The 18,871-nt window shown below is 40.4% G+C and overlaps 1 protein-coding gene across 4 annotated transcripts in view; it reads right to left on the bottom strand.

The window, feature by feature from the left end:
• NBAS (NBAS subunit of NRZ tethering complex) overlaps window positions 1–18,871 on the bottom strand; it is a 329,576-nt gene that overhangs the window by 15,896 nt on the left and 294,809 nt on the right. For all 4 annotated transcript variants that reach the window (XM_086323557.1, XM_086323555.1, XM_086323556.1 and 1 more), the window contains 2 exons: window positions 7,283–7,422; window positions 3,028–3,166 (listed from right to left, as the gene is read on the bottom strand). In XM_086323557.1, the coding sequence (XP_086179683.1) occupies window positions 3,028–3,166; window positions 7,283–7,422 (279 nt within the window). The remainder of the gene's footprint in view (window positions 1–3,027; window positions 3,167–7,282; window positions 7,423–18,871) is intronic.

The raw sequence follows: 18,871 nt of genomic DNA on the forward strand, positions 1-18,871 counted from the left end.
GGTGTGCCAGGGCCCGCAGCAAGGGCCTGGAACACAAAGTGTGCCGGAATAGGGGTCATTGATTCTAAAAATCAAGCTCTTGACGTCATCAGAAGTGCCTCAACCGTGAGAGTGAACAATCACACTAAGAAGTAGAAGGGGGGTCGTCCAGGCGGCGGACGCCCATGCACCCAGCCAAGGCGTCTGCAACACTACTTCTCTCTGTGCTTCCACATGGACCCTCGGGAGCTGCCACAAATAGCTGTGATGGGGAATTTTAAATCTAAATGCCAAGAGCTTGTTTTATGCCAAGTTGCCAATTTCCTGTTCTACAGATCCCCCACTCCTGAGGATGGTTCATGTATTGCCATGGATACAAGCCGGGAAGGAGGATGCCTAACTTTCAAGACTGGGAGACTCGTGACCTGTCCAAGACAGTGACTTCTATCTTTCTGGTCATATTTGCCATCGGCACAACCACCAGGGCCATAAGTAAACAAGTACCATGAGCAGCAGCAGGCGGTCATGGAAAGTCATAAAGGAAAAAAAAAAAAAACTCTACATATGGGAACTTGGTGGGAGGGATGGGAAACAGGGATGATGGAAAAAGTAAGCCCCTTTAAGTCCTGTCGGAGATAATTAGGCCATTGCGTTTAACACACCATGCACCAGAGCAGCCAAAGGTACTGGAGTAAAAGAAGAGTCATGGATACTTTTACTGTCACAGTGACATTAAATCTTACGGAAGTCTGAAATGAGACTAAGTGATTTCCAAAGGTGGGAAAATAAACAACACATCTCCATTTTGTCATCAGACTGTTCCTTCCTTTGTAACAATTTTAATTCACATTTCAGCACATTTAGTGATTAATACAAACAGAGGATTTGCAAAGTTCCTTCAATCATGGCATACTTAGGGGGGAAAAAAATCTATATACGTACCCAATTAAAAGACAGAGCAGCACAAGAAAAATGAAAGAAAAAAAAGGCACTGTGGCAAAAGAACTCTTGATAATGATGTTTCATCTCATCAAATTACATCAGAGGAGGGATAATGATGTGCTTCAAAGTGGGGCTCAGTACAGCACTTCACTCCTCACCCCAAAAGAACGATGGGCCTGTGGGAGGCAGGGGACTGCATGCTGAGGATGAAGAGAACAGACAGCCTCGGCTCACACTCCGCCCAGGATGAGACCTTGCAGAGCAGCGGAGTAAGAGCCCCCTCTGACGTCACGGGGTCTGCCCCTTGTTTCAGAGATGGGAAAATGGAGGTCCAGTGATCTGAAGTAATGCTTCCCTAACCTAGATTCAGTAGCACTGACAGCAGGACACTTCTGGCGTCTGGAGTCAACCTAACAGAGTGCGATCTTAGCTCATGTGAAGGCAAAGATGAAAAGCACGTTATTTACTCAGCCTGGTGGGGGTAACCAGCTGTGTTCAGTCCCCACTCTGCAGTCTGCTGAATCCTGCCTTGACGGAAACAGAGACGCTGCAGCCACGGTTCCCACTCTCCAGGTGCTCACAACACAGCAGAGCCGACCACCAGTCAAGAGGGTGTGGACACAAGGAAACCACAGGCTATCGGAGTAAGGGGGGCTGCTTTTTGGTGTTGGTACTTTAATTATTTAAAAGAATAATTTTGTCATTCTGGTGGGTGAAGACATCTTCAAACGGACTCAATATTTTAAATTCAATCAAAAAACACTTAGCCAGTCCTTCATTCAGAAAACAATTCATTAAGTGTGCATTCATAATGAGAACATTTTCCTTGCATGATTACAATGAAGACTCAAAGAATCATATTTACAATTCCATTTTCAAGTTTACCTCCTATGTGGTAAAAACTCAAAAATCAATTAATCAACTTAATACCATTATCCAGATGCTTAAATTTAATTTGTAGATTGCTCAAATAATATATTGCTGAGGCCAGATCCACGGCAGGGGCTGTAGCTAATATGTGCTTATTTTAGAATGTAAAATATATATTATAATATTATAATATATATTATAATGTATTATAATATTATAATATATATATTATAATGTATTATAATATATATACATCAATTAATCAACTTAATGCCATTATCCAGATGCTTAAATTTAATTTGTAGATTGCTCAAATAATATATTGCTGAGGCCAGATCCAATATATATATATATATTACATTCTAAAATAAGCACATATTAGCTACAGCCCCTGCCGTGGATCTGGCCTCAGCAATATATTATTTGAGCAATCTACAAATTAAATTTAAGCATCTGGATAATGGCATAGGGCTTCCCTGGTGGCTCAGAGGTAAAGAATCTGCCTGCAATACAGGAGACCCGGGTTTGGTCCCTGGGTTGGAAAGATTCCCTGGAGAAGGGCATGGCAATCCACTCTGGTATTCTGGCCTGGAGAATTCCATGAACAGAGGAGCCTGGCAGGCTGCAGTCCATAAGGTCACACAGTCGGACACAACTGGCGTGACTGAGCAGCAGCAGCGCATGTGGATATATAACATAAATATCTCTGGGACAGTTGTGTTATGGGACCAAATACAGAACACAGGTCAACATGTGTTTTTACCATGTTTACAGAGAATAAATATTGTGGTTATAAAATGTTATTACAACGATGTCCAAAAGTACATGAAAATCAAGAGTGGCTGGTTACCCGCCAAGGAACACTAACGTAACCACTACATTACCAGCTGTCCTGGGTCAGGCAGACACGACACTTGAACTACCGCGACCTCTTGCAACAGAAACTTGAGTTAGACATAAAAGGGCATCCAAAAAAAAAAAAACCCCAAAAAACTGGGTTCTACTGAGGGACTTGTGAAAAGAAAACCACTTCAGAGCTCCAACAAAGAGAAAAAGACCTCAAAGCATCCTTTCAGCACCGCTCTTCTTCACTTGATCTGTTACAGATTACGGGCTTTACCTACCAATAACTTAGGCGAAACGTTACCCAAGCACAGTCGCTGATACTGCTTCTAATAAAGAGGTGGGGAAGGAAAGGGATGACCCCCAGCAAAGCCACTTGAAGCATCCACTCACCTCGGCAGGCAGCATCTGCTCGGTGTTATACAGAGAGCGGCAGAGTTTCAAAACTTCATTCCCCAGCCCTTCCTTGTTCTCCGTTGTACATCTGGTGAGCATCACTGTGGCCAGTCTCACCCATGGATTATTGGTTACGCTGGTTTGAAGGGAGAAAAAGCAGGCATTCGAAACAATGAGACTTAGGATGATTGCGGTAAGAAATTTAAAAATAGAAAAGAAATCCCACTTGTTCAAGTAAAATGCTTTTGGTAAACTGCAATCATAATCAGGATGATGTATTTCTTTCTGTCTCTCTTGGAGAAAAGACCCCATCAAACAGAGGGAAAAGAGCTTGCTGTAGCGTAGACAAGCGCCCAGAAGCATGGGGGCAGTGGGTAGACGCTGACCGGCACAGGAGGTTCGAAGCCCAGCCATTCGGGCTGACATTCTGGCTCCCTGGCTACTTGGGTGACTCAACGGAGATGACTAAAATACTCTCAGCCTGGTTACATGCTTATGGGGGGGGCACCCAACTTTTCTGGGCCTCGGTTCTTTTCACTGTGAAAAAGCGATTTAATGTTTTCCTTGCGTCACTTAATGAATGGTGCTTGTCATGTGAAGTGTCACTCTCGATAGCAGGCACATCTTATTATTATTCTTATTTCTGAGACGTAAAAGCACAAAAGTTTGTCTTTTGCTTCCCTTCTCTGGCTACCACTACTCTGAATTCATAAAAAACATCACAATTTATATTTCAAGAAACAACTGAAGGGTACATTCACTCTGGGGTACTGATTTACTTACAACATTGTACAATAATTTTACTACTTATCAAGAGTTTATTGCCTCATTAAAGCACACCTATAGCTTCGAAAACAATGAGTACCCAAGGATGGTCCCTCCCTTGAAAGAATTCCATTGCTTGTGCCTGAGAAAAACATCAAGTGCAACAACGAGGGGACACCACAGAACTAGCCTCTGGCAAAGCCTTCGTGTCTCAGCCCAAACTAACAACCTGTGAGGACAAAGGATGCCGCTTATTTCCAGGTACAAACAAAGCCCGGGAGAGTGTCTGGTTGACAGAGGAGTCGTCTTCAGACACACTCGGGACTAGCCCTCTGCTCTCCTCTTTCAAGTCTGGACCCAGCTCCCCAGGGGTTTTCCCTAACAGGCCGCCTCCGTGCAGCAAAAATGCTGGTTCCTCAACACAACGCATCCAGTGGTTTTGACAACAACTATCAGAATGGAATTTCCACCAGCCAGCTCTGACACTCTGGAGGAACACTATGGATCTTCCTGAATGCAAATCTATTAGGCTTTCCTTGTATGGATCGAGGGTCTACAAGGGACTGAAACTAAAAACCCAAAGTGGGGACTGATAAATCAGCAGTCATGTGGATCAAGGTGTCTTCAGTTGTGAACTTGACTGCGTTGACTGGCGACATTCAGCCGCTGCCACGCAATCCTTCCCTCCCACTCCACTCCCCTGATTTGGTTGCTTTGAAAGTGCTACAGCCTAGAGTCATACGTTGGGTTGTCTGGGGGGAAAAAGTACTCAAAAGTACTTTAAAGTGCCCGTTTCAGGTATTCCATCATACATTCTTACTGTATGATGAGCCAGGAAAGCAGCAGAAACGGACTTGATTTATCACTTTGTTATCTCTAGGTAGAGACACAGGTGGTACGAGGATTAGGTGGATCACTAATGCTTGGTTACGATACTCATGACTGGTTCTAATGCTAATGATTTCATAAAGGAGGTTAGCAAACACGGGACAGCAATTTACAAGTTTCACACAGGACTACCAAAGTAAGACTGTATCTTGAAAATGAACCTATTTTTGCTTATAAATGCATTCATTAAATGTTTTAAATGCGGTAAATGTTTTAAGAGAAGCTGAGCTTGCTTCTTGAGGGTGAGTAACTTGAGATGGTCCGTGTTCCAAGTTACAGAAACTGCAGAACCAAAGTTAACTAATCCACCAGAAGTATCATATTTTGAATTTAAAAAATTCTCTCTGGACTAAGAGATTCATTTTGAGTATATGTTGAAATGAAGTAATTCAACCCTAATGATTTTCTGAAAAAGTGAAGCCGTACTGACGGTCTAAACCAATGGGGCCCACCTGTTTTCCATTACCGTCTCCTAGGAGCTGCTAAGAAGTTGATGCCCAGGTCCTGTGAGTTGGACTCAGCAAGTCAAGCATGGGACTCTGCTTTTAACAAGCACCCTCAGGTCCTGAGGCTGCTCTGCCCAGATAATTGGGGACCGAATGGAAATACTGTTTCAAGGGACTGTCACAAGAAAAGACTAAAGTTTCTTTGACATGAGAATTTGTACTGCAGAGTTTCAAAGAGTGAAGGGAAGAACCTACTCTCATAATCGGCATGTCAGCCTGCCACCGCAGCCACAGAAGATGGAGATCTAACAGCTGCTGCCTGCCCTTATGAAAACACTTGGTTAAAAATGCAAACCACAACACCCTCTCCTCCGTTTGCTTCATAAATTCCTAACGGTCTCATTCGAGGGGGAGAGGCCTGCCTAGATGTTCCTTAGCAGTCCTAAACTGCTCACGGAATAATTTATTTTCAGGAAAGAATCCTTCTGCGATGTCTGAAGTGGGACGACATGTGCTGGCCTGGGTGTACAGAGTGCTCACTGACACGGGAGGAACACAAAGACGAGGCCTGCCCCAGGCATTTGGATCAGATGCGGAAACTCTTGATTTCTGCCAGCAAGGAGCAGCGGTTCATGACAGGCAGCATATGTGCTCAGAGGAGATCTGGCCACGTCTTCCACAGAAACCCGTGGCTGGTAGCGCAAGGACTATGTGACTACTCCATGTGGCTCCAATGTCAGTGTGACACAAGGAGACAGCATGGGCTGAAGCTTCCAGCAGCTGTTGGAACTCAGCCTCCTCCACCTTGGGGCCAGGTGACGCCTGACGTTATTTAACTTCTGAGCTTCCATTTTCTCATTGTAAAATTAGATAACATCACCTTCCTGCAGTAGCTTTGCTGTGTGAAGTGATAATATATGTCAACTGCACATAACACTGTGTGCTGTCAAAAAACGGGAATTAGCGATTTATTCCCCATGGATTTTCAAGTTAGCATTGTAAGCCGTGTTAAAAGAACATCAAAACATTTTTTGGCAAAAATGTGTGTGTGTGTTAGTCACTCAGTCATGTGTGACTCTTTTCAATACCATGGACTGTAGCCTGCCAGGCTACTCTGTCCATAGGATTCTCCAGGCAAGAATACTGGAATGGGTTGCCATTCCCTTCTCCAGGGGATCTTGTCAACCCAGGGATTGAACTGGGGTCTCCCACATTGCAGGCAGATTCTTTACTGTCTGAGCCACCCGGGAACCTTTGTTGATATCCTTAACCAGATGTTATTATCAAGCATTGTCTCTATTTCTAAACAAAATATTTGTGTTTAGGGCTAAGGAGAAATGGAAAGAAACCGTGATATTTCAAGAAAAATAATTCTAATTTCATCTAGAGGCTAATACTGATTTTATATCCTTCTTTCATTGGCTCTCCTGCAGGTACTGATTTTTTACACCTAGAATCTAAACAAAAGAAGTCTACCTTTAATGAACCTGAGCCAGTTGCGGTGAGGTAGATGAACCTAGAGTCTCTTATACAGAGTGAAGTTAAGTCATGAAGAGAAAAACAAATATCATATATTAATACATATATATGGAATCTAGAAAAATGGTATTGATGAATCTAGTAGCGTATGAATTTGTGGACACAGCGGGGGAAGGTGAGGGTGGGATGAATTGAGAAAGCAACACTGACTTATATACACTATCATGTGTAAAATTGTTATACGGGAACTTGCTAAATAACACAGGGAGCCCAGCCTGGTTCTCTGTGATAACCCAAAAGGATGGGATGGGGGAAGGGGACGGAGGCGCAGGTGGGAAGGGATATACATACATACATATATATATATATTTATGACTGATTCAAGTTGTTGTACAGTAGAAACCAACATAAAATTGCAATTGGTGGAAACCAATTGAAAAACAAATAAAAAATTTTTAAAAAGAAGTCTGCTGCTACTGCTGCTAAGTCACTTCAGTCATGTCCGACTCTGTGCGACCCCACAGACGGCAGCCCACCAGGCTTCCCCGTCCCTGGGATTCTCCAGGCAAGAACACTGGAGTGGGTTGCCATTTCCTTCTCCAATGCATGAAAGGGAAAAGTGAAAGTGAAATCGCTCAGTCGTGTCCAAAGTCTACCTGTATGTTAGTACTCACGTGTACTCCCGTTTCATAGGCGGCCAAGCCTGCAGGAGCAAAACCAGGTGCTGGAATTCCACCTCCCGGTGACTGGCCTCCAGCAGCTCCGTGAAGAGCTCACAGCGCTTCTCTTCATCCGCGACGTCAGATACGTCCACCTGGGAAGGGAACACACACCTGAAACCCATGGCGAAGCCTCCTGGATTGCTTTCCAGAAAAACTCAAATTGGATTATTGGATTAAATGCTCTTTCAGAAATTTTTACAAACTGTCAACAACGCCTAACTTTACTCCCCCAAAACCTTCAAAAGCTCTATGTTTTACCCAATTTCAAACATTTATGTTAAACGTTGCTTAGAATGAAGTCATAGGAAGGTTCTCCACATTCTTTACCAAATTAAATTCAAAAAAGTAGGTTTTCGTAGAACTGACTTATTTGCATTCAATGTATCTCATTTAAAAATACACTTCAGTTTCACGTGAGATTACAGCAGTTCATCATACTCAACGTCAGCCAATAAATTATCCTGCCATTGCTTCATACTGTGTAGAATATTTCTGTAATTGAAAATTCAAGATTTTATTAAAGTACATTTGGGGCTTTCCAGGTGGTTCAGTTGTAAAGACTCCGCCTGGCAACGTGGGAAGCGCAGGAGACAGGGGTCAATCCCTGGGTTGGGAAGATCCCCTGCAGGAGGGCATGACAATCTACTCCAGTATTCCTGCCTAAAAAATCCCATGGACAGAGAAGCCTTGTGACATGACTGAGCAACTGAGCACACACAAAGCATATATGACAAGGAAATTTTTTGCTATAAATCAAAGTATTGATAAAGTATCTTTTATTCACAGCTCCATTTCTAAAGAAGTCTGTCAATTAAAAACTATTTTTCCTCCCACTGAATAACCTAATAATACTTCTTTTACATTAAGGCAGTAATGTATTCCAACACCTCTGAGAAGAAAATACTTGCTCTTTTAAGCTAGAAAGCAGTTTTAAATATAAAGAAAGCCAAAACCTGGTTCTACTGTTTCCTAGCCTCTCTTAAAACACATCCTCTGTATTTGGGTATGTTAGACTCAAGATGATACCAAGGATAATGAGAATGGATGTTACCTATGTATTTGCTAAACTGTCTGTACTAACGCATGTTCCCAAAATATTTGATTTGATGGTCATCCCAGCTCTGATCCTAAGAAGCCACCTGAAAAAGTTAATATTATGAATTCTAAGTTTTCACAAAAGTTGATATGTACCATGTAATTACTGCTAATTACTATGGAGAGTAACATAGTAACCAGTCAGATCCTTGACACAGTAACCAGTCAGACCCTTCAAAACCCGACTTAAAGCCCCATGTCATTCTTGCATGGAGTTAACAACTAATAACCCCAAAACTTCCTCTAGTTTTTGAAATAATTTTAAAATACAGTCAGTCAGTTGATCCTTATAACAGTCTTGTATAGAGAACAACACAGGTATTACTAACCTCAATTTACAGATGAAGAAGCAGGCTTGTCTGTCCTGGTAACATGGCTAGTGAGTGGCAGAGCCAATATATAATTATGCTCAGATAAAGATGTTCTGAAGCTAGAGGACTCGGTAAGCTAAAGAAGCTTTGAATTATTTAAATTAGTGGTCTAATTGGGAATTTGGCAACATTTTCTTGCCCATTTATAAAGAAATGTTAAAAAAAAAAATCCTCTCAAAGTCAAAGCATCCATTTGTCATTACCTGACCTCGCCACCTGCAACTCCTCTCCAGCCTCGGGGCCTCGAGGGTGCTCTGTGTATTCATCGTGCCTTCTTCCACCTCAGGAACTTTGATCTCCTTCTACTGCCTGGCACATTCTTGCTTCAACACCTGCATGGCTCATTTCTTTTCTTCAAATCTCTCAAATGTCATCTTATCAGGGAATGCACTGCATAACTGTCCCTGATAAACTAGAGTACGCCCACCCCATTTCTCTCCCTCGCTTTAGATTCCTTCTTAGCACTTATAAGTTTGTGACATATAACGTAATTGTTTGAGAAAACAGAAACATTTGTTTGCTGGTTTATCCCCACTACTTAAAATTTTAATGCCTGACAGAGAATAAATGAACAGTAGTGATTAAGTGAAAGGCAAAGAAAGGGGAAAAGGAAAGATATACCCATTTGAATGCAGAGTTCCAAAGAATAACAAGGGGAGATAAGAAAGCCTTCCTCAGCGATCAAAGCAAAGAAACAGAGGAAAATAATAGAAAGGGAAAGTCTACAGATCTCTTCAAGAAAATCAGAGATACCAAGGGAACATTTCATGCAAAGATGGGCACAATAAAGGACAGAAATGGTATGGACCTAACAGAAGCAGCAGATACTAAGAAGAGGTGGCAAGAATTCAAAGAACAATACAAAAAAGTGACCCAGATAACCATACAGTGTGATCACTCACCTAGAGCCAGACATTTGGGAGTGTGAAGTCAAGTGAGCCTTAGCATCACTACGAACAAAGCTAGTAGAGGTGATGGAATTCCAGCTAAGCCATTTAAAATCCTAAAAAAATGATGCTGTTAAAGTGTTGCACTCAATATGCCAGCAAATTTGTAAAACTCAGCAATGGCCACAGGACAGAAAAAGGTCAGTTTTCATTCCAATCCCAAAGAAAGGCAGTGTAAATGTTCAAACTACCGCACAATTGCACTCATGTCACATGCTAGCAAAGTAATGCTCAAAATTCTCCAAATGAGGCTTCAATGGTATGTGAACCAAGAACTTCCAGATGTTCAAGCTGGATTTAGAAAAGGCAGAAGAACAAGAGATCAAATTGCCAACATCCATTGGATCATAGAGAAAGCAAGAGAATTCCAGAAAAACATCTATTTCTGCTTCACTGACTATGCTAAGGCCTTTGACTGTGTGGATCACAACAAACTGTGGAAAATTCTTCAAGAGTTAGGAATACCAGACCACCTTATCTGGCTCCTGAGAAACCTTTATGCAGATCAAGTAGCAACAGTTAGAACCAGACATGGAACAATGGACTGGATAAAAATTGGGAAAGGAGTACATCAAGGTTGTATATTGTCACCCTGCTTATTTAACTTATATGCAGAGTACATCATGTGAAATGCTGGGCTGGATGAAGCCCAAGCTGGAATCACGATTACCAGGAGAAATATCAATAACCTCAGATATGCAGATGACACCACCCTTATGGTAGAAAGCAAAGAGGAACTAAAGAGCCTCTTGATGAAAGAGAAAGAGGAGAGTAAAAAGCTGGCTTAAAACTCAACAACATTCAAAAAACTAAGATCATGGTATCCTGTCCCATCGCTTCATGGCCAATAGATAGGGAAACAATGGAAACAGTGAGAGATTATTTTCTTGGGCTCCAAAATCACTGTAGATGGTGACTGCAGCCGTGAAATTAAAAGATGCTTGCTCCTTCACAGAAAAGCTCTGACCAACCTAGACAGCATATTAAAAGCCAGAGACATTACTTTGCCAACACAGGTGCATCTAGTCAAAGCTAAGGTTTTTCCAGTAGTCATGTATGGATGTGAGAGTTTGACCATAAAGGAGGCTGAGAGATGAAGAATTGATGCTTTTGAACTGTGGTGTTGGAAAAGACTCTGAGAATCCCTTAGACTGCAAGGAGATCAAACCAGACAATCCTAAAGGAAATCAACCCTGACTATTCACTGGAAGGACTGATGCTAAAGCTTCAATACTTTGGCCACCTGATGCAAAGAGCTGACTCATTAGAAAAGACCCTGATGCTGGGGATTATTGAAAGCAGGAGGAGAAGGAGTTGACAGAGGATGAGATGGTTGGATGGCATCACTGACTTGATAGACATAAGTTTGAGCAAGCTCAGGGAGATCGTGATGGACAGGGGGGCTGGCATGCTGCAGTCAATGGGGTTGCAAAGAATCTGACATGACTGAGTGACCAAATGAAGAACAACAACTCATTAAGAGAATGAATGAATGAGCAGACATACAAATAAATGATTATAATTTATAAAATATTGCAACATAGAATGATATTAAATATTCATGGAGTTATCATAAATTTTCGGCTGTTCTTTTTTTTTTTGGTTGGAGATAGACATAAGGTGTTTTTTTTTTTTTTTTTTTAAATAAAAAGATCCCACCAAAAAGGAAATCACTAAAAAATACCAGAAGTGAAGTGAAGTTGCTCAGTCGTGTCCAACTCTTTGCGACCCCATGGACTGTAGCCTACCAGGCTCCTCAGTCCATGGAATTTTCCAGGCGAGAGTACTGGAGTGGGTTGCCATTGACTTCTCCAGGGGATCTTCCCAACCCAGGGATCGAACCTGGGTCTCCTGCATTGCAGGCAGATGCTGTACCATCTGAGCCACCAGGAAAGATTAAAAATACCAGAGGTGGCACGTTTATTGACATTGTGTTTCAACCGATGATGCCTTGTGGTTAGCCGCGTAATTTCTGTAAGGTCCCTTGTTTTGTTTCTAGGGTCCAAAAATCCCCATTGAGAAGTTCTAAGTAGATGTCTGGAGGTCTGCAGCAGGGAAAAGGGTCGGTAAATGCTGCCCTCTTCCTTCTGATTTATTATCTGGGTTTATTTGTAGAGAAGCTTTTGTGCTTAAAAAAAATTTAAAACAATTGAATTATAAATTTCCCAACAGTGCCAATATTCCAGTTCCTAAAATTAAGTGCAGTATAATTAATAATAAGACAGTTCTTTACAATAAATGCAGAGTCATACCAAGAACATGAAGAGATTAGGAAAAAATGATTCATGTTTTCAATATCATTTAGATTGATTTCTTTTTAGAAATTGTAATAGCTTATAAATATCTGGAGCATGAACTGTATCATAAAGGAAGGAAAGAGAAAAGAAACTATAAATTAGACCTTTCTATGTTTGCTTTTATACTAGTGTGCAAATATTAGTTTCCATTTTTAAAAATGTGTGTGGTAATAAGTTTCTTTGTATAATGCCTTCCTCACATGTACACAGACATTTTAAGGGTAACATAATTTCAATTAGTAAAGACATTTTAAGGGTAAAATAATTTCAATTAGTAACTTGTTTCTTGGAGCATTGAAACCCATGTCTAAAATATAAATGTGAAAAATACAGTAACAAATCATCCATTTTGTGTACACACACTTGCACACTCCCTGATTATCATAAAGGATGCCAAATTGTTATTTAGCTCTAAAAAGCAGTTTTAAATTCGATCACTGTAGCTACAAAAGCTTTACCTTATATGAGAATAATATGGGACTAAAACTGGACTGGAACACATGTTTTAAGATATGATAAATAACATACTTTGTTGGATAATCACTGTTTAGTTGCTACATTGTGTCTGACTCTTAGCAACCCCACGGACCGCAGCACACCAGGCTTCCTTGTCTTTCACTATCTTCTGGTGTTTGCTCAAACTCACATCCATCGATGCCCTCCAGCCATCACATCCCTCTGTCACCCCCTTCTCCTGCCCTCAGTCTTAACCAGGATGAGGGTCTTTTCTAATGAGTTGGCTCTTTGTATCAGGTGGCCAAAGTATTGGAGCTTCAGCATTAGTCCTTCCAATGAATATTCAGTTTATTTCCTTTAGGACTGACTGGTTTTATCTCCGTACAGTCCAAGGGACTCTCAAGAGCCTTCTTCAGCACTACAGTTCAAAAGCATCAATTCTCTGGTGCTCAGCCTTCTTTATGGTCCAACTCTCACATCCATACATGACTACTGGAAAAAACATAGCTGTTGGCAAATTGATGTCTTTGATTTTTAATACGCTGTCTAGGTTTCTCATAGCTTTCCATCCAAGGAGCAAGTGTCTTTTAATTTCATGGCTGCAGTCACCATCCACAGTGATTTTGGAGCCCAAGAAAATAAAATCTGTGACTGTTTTCATTTTTTTCCCCTTCAATTAGCCATGAAGTGATGTGACCAGATTCCATGATCTTACACAAACTGTGGAAAATTCTTAAAGAGATGGGAATACCAGACCACCTGACCTGCCTCCTGAGAAATCTATATGCAGGTCAAGAAGCAACAGTTAGAACTGGACATGGAACAACAGACTGGCTCCAAATCGGGAAACGTCAAGGCTGTATATTGTCACCCTGCTTATTTAACTTATATGGACAGTACATCATGAGAAACGATGGACTGGAAGAAGCACAAGCTGGAATCAAGATTGCCAGGAGAAATATCAATAACCTCAGATATGCAGATGACACCACCCTTATGGCAGAAAGTAAAGAAGAACTAAAAAGCCCCTTGATGAAAGTGAAAGAGGAGAGTGAAAAAGCTGGCTTAAAATTCAACATTCAGAAAACTAAGATCATGGCATCTGGTCCCATCACTTCATGGCCAATAGATGGGAAAACAGTAGAAACAATGACAGACTTTATCTTTTTGGGCTCCAAAATTACTGCAGTTGGTAACTGCAGCCATGAAATTAAAAGACGCTTGCTCCTTCGAAGAAAAGCTCTGACCAACCTAGACAGCATATTAAAAAAGCAGAGACATTACTTTGCTAATAAAGGTCCATCTAGTCAAAGCTATGGTTTTTCCAGTAGTCATGTATGGATGAAAGATTTCTAAAGAAAGCTGAGTGCCGAAGAATTGATGCTTCTGAACTGTGGTGTTGGAGAAGACTCTTGAGAGTCCCTTGGACTGCAAGGAGATCAAACCAGACAATCCTAAAGGAAATCAGTCCTGAATATTCATTGGAAGGACTGATGCTGAAGCTGAAACTCCAAGACTTTGACCACCTGATGTGAAAAGCTGACTCATTGGAAAAGGCCCTGATGCTGGGAAAGACTGAGGGAGGGAGGAGAAGGGGACGACAGAGGATGAGATGGTTGGATGGCATCACCGACTCAATGGACATGAGTTTGAGTAAGCTCCAGGAGTTGGTGATGGACAGGGAAGCCTGACATGCTGCAGTCCATGGGGTCGCAAAGAGTCAGACACAACTGAGTGACTGAACTGAAGTGACCAGATGCCCATGATCTTCATTTTTTTTTTTTTTTTGATCTTCATTTTTTGAATCTTGGGTTTATGCCAGCTTTTCACTCTCCTTTTTCACCCTCATCAGAAGGGTCTTTAGTTCCTCTTCGCTTTTGGCCATTAGAGTGGTATCATCTGCATGTCTGAGGTTGTTGATATTTCTTCCAGCAATCTTTATTCCAGCTTGTGATTCAACCAGCCCGGCATACTTTGATATATACATTAATCTAGGATTTGTATCCACATATTAAACTACCTAAGTTTATCAAAACTTACCAAAATAATATGTTTATCTTGTTCATAATGCCCTAATAAGGCTTTAAAAATAAATTCTTATAACTAAAATGCAAAATAAATTTTTGTATAAAGAAATATAAAAGAGAAATGTGCAAGAAACTTCCAGCCTGGACAAAATGGCTTTGACCCATTTTTCCCTAATCCTCTCTGCTAAGCACAACTAATAACCATGAAAATACTTAAAGAGACACCAAAAGAGAACTCATATACATGATAAAAAGAAAGCAAACTAGTTTGGACCCCAGGACGGGAGGAACGACACAACAGAAGCAAGCCACTCAGACCCAATGTTTCCTGAGTCCTGACCTAGAAGTGGAAGACATCCCGGGGAAGGTCATTTCTCATCAGAATTCCAGAAGAAAGGGAGAAAGTACAGCTGAAACAGTATTTTAAGAAATATGTAAAAATCAGGAGAGGAAGTACTGCTCCAAGACAACAAAAGTTAAAGCAAACACATCTCAGAGGCTTGCAGTGGCTATGAGAGCACATAATTTATATCAGTATCATGGGGATTAAAACTCCCTAAAAACAAGGCTCCTGGCTGAGTATGAATGTGGACCTATGAAATAATCAGATTTTCTCTTTTCTGGGAAGTACTGCAGTCTGTATTGAAATATATATTCCTAGTATCTAAATATATTCCATAAAAGTCTAAGTACAGAGAACTGACTTCAGTGACCAAATAGCTGCAATATGATATGACTATAGAACCTATGTTAATAGCGAGGAAAAACTGTAGGTGGGTATCAAATGCTCCATAAGAACTTCATAACAGACTTCATAACATACTATATAAGGAGACTCTAAAACAAACAATAAAGGGAAATTCAACTAAATGACCAGCTTTAAAATAGTGCTGGAAAAGTCAAAGTAACACAGAAAAATGTTTATTTTGGAGGCATTCCTGGACCTTTCTGAGGCTTAAGGTCCTCTTCCATAAAATGGAGATACGTATGTCTATGACGGTTGTGAATATTAAATAAAAGGTATGGATAAGATAGCCAGCAAGAGGCTGGCACATGGTGGGCACACAACAGACGGCAGGCATTATTCATATTATCACCTCCATAATATGCTGTATATAAAAAGGCAGAAGTGTGTGCTATGATTTCTTCTAACAAGAATTAACGCCTACAGATTAGGCAGGACAGAAAAAGTACATGAAGAAATACAGCTATTTTAGGATAATGGAATCTTGGGTTAACTTTTATCTCTTTTTAAAATTTTGCTTATTTGTGCAATAGTTAATGTATTTGGAATGACTCTTAAGCGTGCTTTGCATAGCAAAGTAAAAATAAAATTGAGAGAATTGCTATTTTTTTCCTACACTTAGTTTCATCCTGTCCTTTTTTCTCCAGTGAAAACCAAAGTGACATATATTTCTTTTAACACTTCTGTCCCTTCCCTTTTGGGCAGGGGGTGAAAATGTCCCCAATTTTACAGGCATTGTAGAGCTGGTAACAACTCCACACTGACACCACTAACCAAACATCACAGGATTTTAAAGGGTAAAATTCAAGTGTGACTCAAACATAAGAATACCTCTTTCCCTATTGTCTCTGAAAGTGATGTTTTTCTCTTCATTGAATTGGGTGACTTGAGCCCTTGCGGTAAGTCATTTGTCAAGTAGCTGCAGCTCCTTATCAGACATGGAGTCACTGTCCTTGAAAAAGTGGACTGAGCCACGAATTCTCAGATGAGAACAGCTTTAACTTTAAATTTCTCTGTGGCTGCTTGAAGATGAACGTGACTATCTTAAACTGAGACACCTTTCCTGAAATCTGCACCCTCCTATAGGCAACGGTAGCAGCTTAATCTTCAGAAATTTGTGAATACGAAATAGGTATTAATGCTTATGAAAGTACTTTATCAACAGAAAAAATCAGCAACATGTAGAGGATTATTATTGATAGTAGGCTTATTCATCACTGTATACTATCTTCCATGTGAGTTTATGAGCTACTAGACTGGTTCTAAAAGGCTCATATGATGACATCCAAGGCTCTGTGCAAGTCCTCTCAGGAACACAGAAAAGTCAGACCGAACAGGGTGTGTACACAGGGCTTCAAAACACAAAACAAATAAACAAAAAAATCCCTACTTCAACAGATATGTAGAAATATGAAAAGGTGACAGAAATGACTTCTAGAAGACTAGATTCCTGTCTGTTACACCTACTACTTTTTTTTAAGTTTATTCCATTTTTTTTCATAAATATTGAAGTATAGTTGACTTACAATGCTATGTTAGTTTCAAGTGTACAGCAAAGTGATTCAGTTATACATGTACATGTATCTATTCTTCTTCAGATTCTGTTCCCACATAGGTTCTTACAGAATACTGAGCAGAGTTCCCTGTGCTATATATATGACGGGTCCTTGTTGGTTACCTACTTTATATACAGTAATGTGTATATGTTAATCCCAAATTAGGAGTTTGGGATTAACAACTACTCCTTTTGTAAGATTCCAGGTGGCCAACACTACCTGTTGTATCCATTGGATCAAATGTGCATCTCTGCGGAAGGGAAGTCAAATATTCAGAAGACCAAAAGGTCACAGGCTGTTGAACGAGCTGTTGAAACTAGTTATAAACTGTCAGACTACCCCACACTAATCTAAGCAGTACTTAGACCAGTGTCTGGTACACAGTAAGTACTCAGTGAAGAAAGAAAGAAAGTGAAGTCGCTCAGTCATGTCCGACTCTTTGCGACCCCATGGACTGCAGCCTACCAGGCTCCTCTGTCCATGGGATTCTTCAGGCAAGAATACTGCAGTGGGTAGCTGTTCACTCTACCAGGGGATCTTCCCAACCCAGGTCTCCTGCACTATGGGCAGATTCTTTACCATCTGAGCTACCAGGGAAGCTGATTAATTACTGTAATTGATATTTATTATTAGATAAAAGAATATAAACCACATTAATCATGATTATGCCTATTTCTGACTATTGAAGTTTTATTAATAGAAAATATGAAATTGTGGAAATAAGACTAAAGTTGAAATACTGAAAGTAGGATAGCTATCTTCTAGTCAATTCTCTCATTTCTATGGCGGAGAACTGTAGAATAGATGCAGCTATAGAGAGTATTTCGTAACTACTATATCTTGCACTGTTTGTAATAAAGGCCAAATGTGTTGCTGAGACAGCCTGAGGGTTCAAACAATGTTCCCAAACCCACATGGAGGGAAGAGTGTCTACCGCAGGAAGCATGTCCTGATGAGCAATAAACAAGTGAGACCCTGATTTACTTCCTACCTTTGCCTCTGCTCTTGGGCACACACATTTAGCCTCTGCTTCTCTCTGAAGGTGTATTAGGGAAATGAGTGTCTTTTTGTGAACTGCTCAAGAATAAAGGGTCCTCAGTCGCCATTAAAAAGTCCCTGCTAGTGTGTGGCAAACACATCCTTAGGATGGAGAGGGAACCCAATGACAGAATTAAGTTCCCAAGGGTTTTCCAGATGCTTGGAGTTGTATGTGGGGTGCACAAACACAGAAATATACAGAAGAAGCTGGCGACTGCACTTATGAGCCATGTTCTCCAGCTACTTATTTTACTGTATCTCTAAAACTAGAAATGACACAATAAAGCATTCCATGATCCCTCTCCATAAGTGAGTGCTGCTGTAACTTCAATACATAATACACATTTTCGGGTGGCTAAATATAATACTTAATGACAACATCTTTCAAATGAGACATATGAAAGGGGAAATACTTTGTTTTAAAATAATAAGAAAGATTTTGCCTTATAAACTTTTTCTTTAGGACAAATAATCAATCACTCCAATATGAGCCTCTAGAAGTACACGCTTACTTTAAAGAACTGCTATACAAACGAAATTTTTAAGGCCAGACTTTGTTTTTTCGTGAACGTTGATAAAGTAGTAATAGACTAATTCATGGAGCCAGATATGCTTTCGCTGTAGTCTGTCACTAGACTCAGATGGAATACTGGCCCTGTCTCTTAAATAGCTCTGTGATCAGGTGAAAATATCCCACCAAGCCTTGGTGTTTTCATTTGTAAAAATAAAGTAATAATACCTAACCTATCAGGGTATTTTGAGAATAATATAACATAATATATAACATAATACAGGACAATATATATAGAGACACACACACCTGAATAGGTATCTAACACTGAGTTAACACAGAGCTATTATGGTGGCAACAGTATTGGTAGTTCATAATAATGGAATACCTAATACATAAAAATAAATAGTAATACATCATTCTGCTATGTTTTAGCAAAGATACTGTAAAGACTCCTTAACTACTCTGTGCTTATTTGCTCATGCATTGAATGGAATT

The sequence above is a fragment of the Bos grunniens genome, chromosome 11 (assembly GCF_055505025.1).
Source record: "Bos grunniens cultivar Pamir isolate PY7600 chromosome 11, Bosgru_T2T1.0, whole genome shotgun sequence".
NCBI classification, from domain to species: Eukaryota; Metazoa; Chordata; class Mammalia; order Artiodactyla; family Bovidae; genus Bos; species Bos grunniens.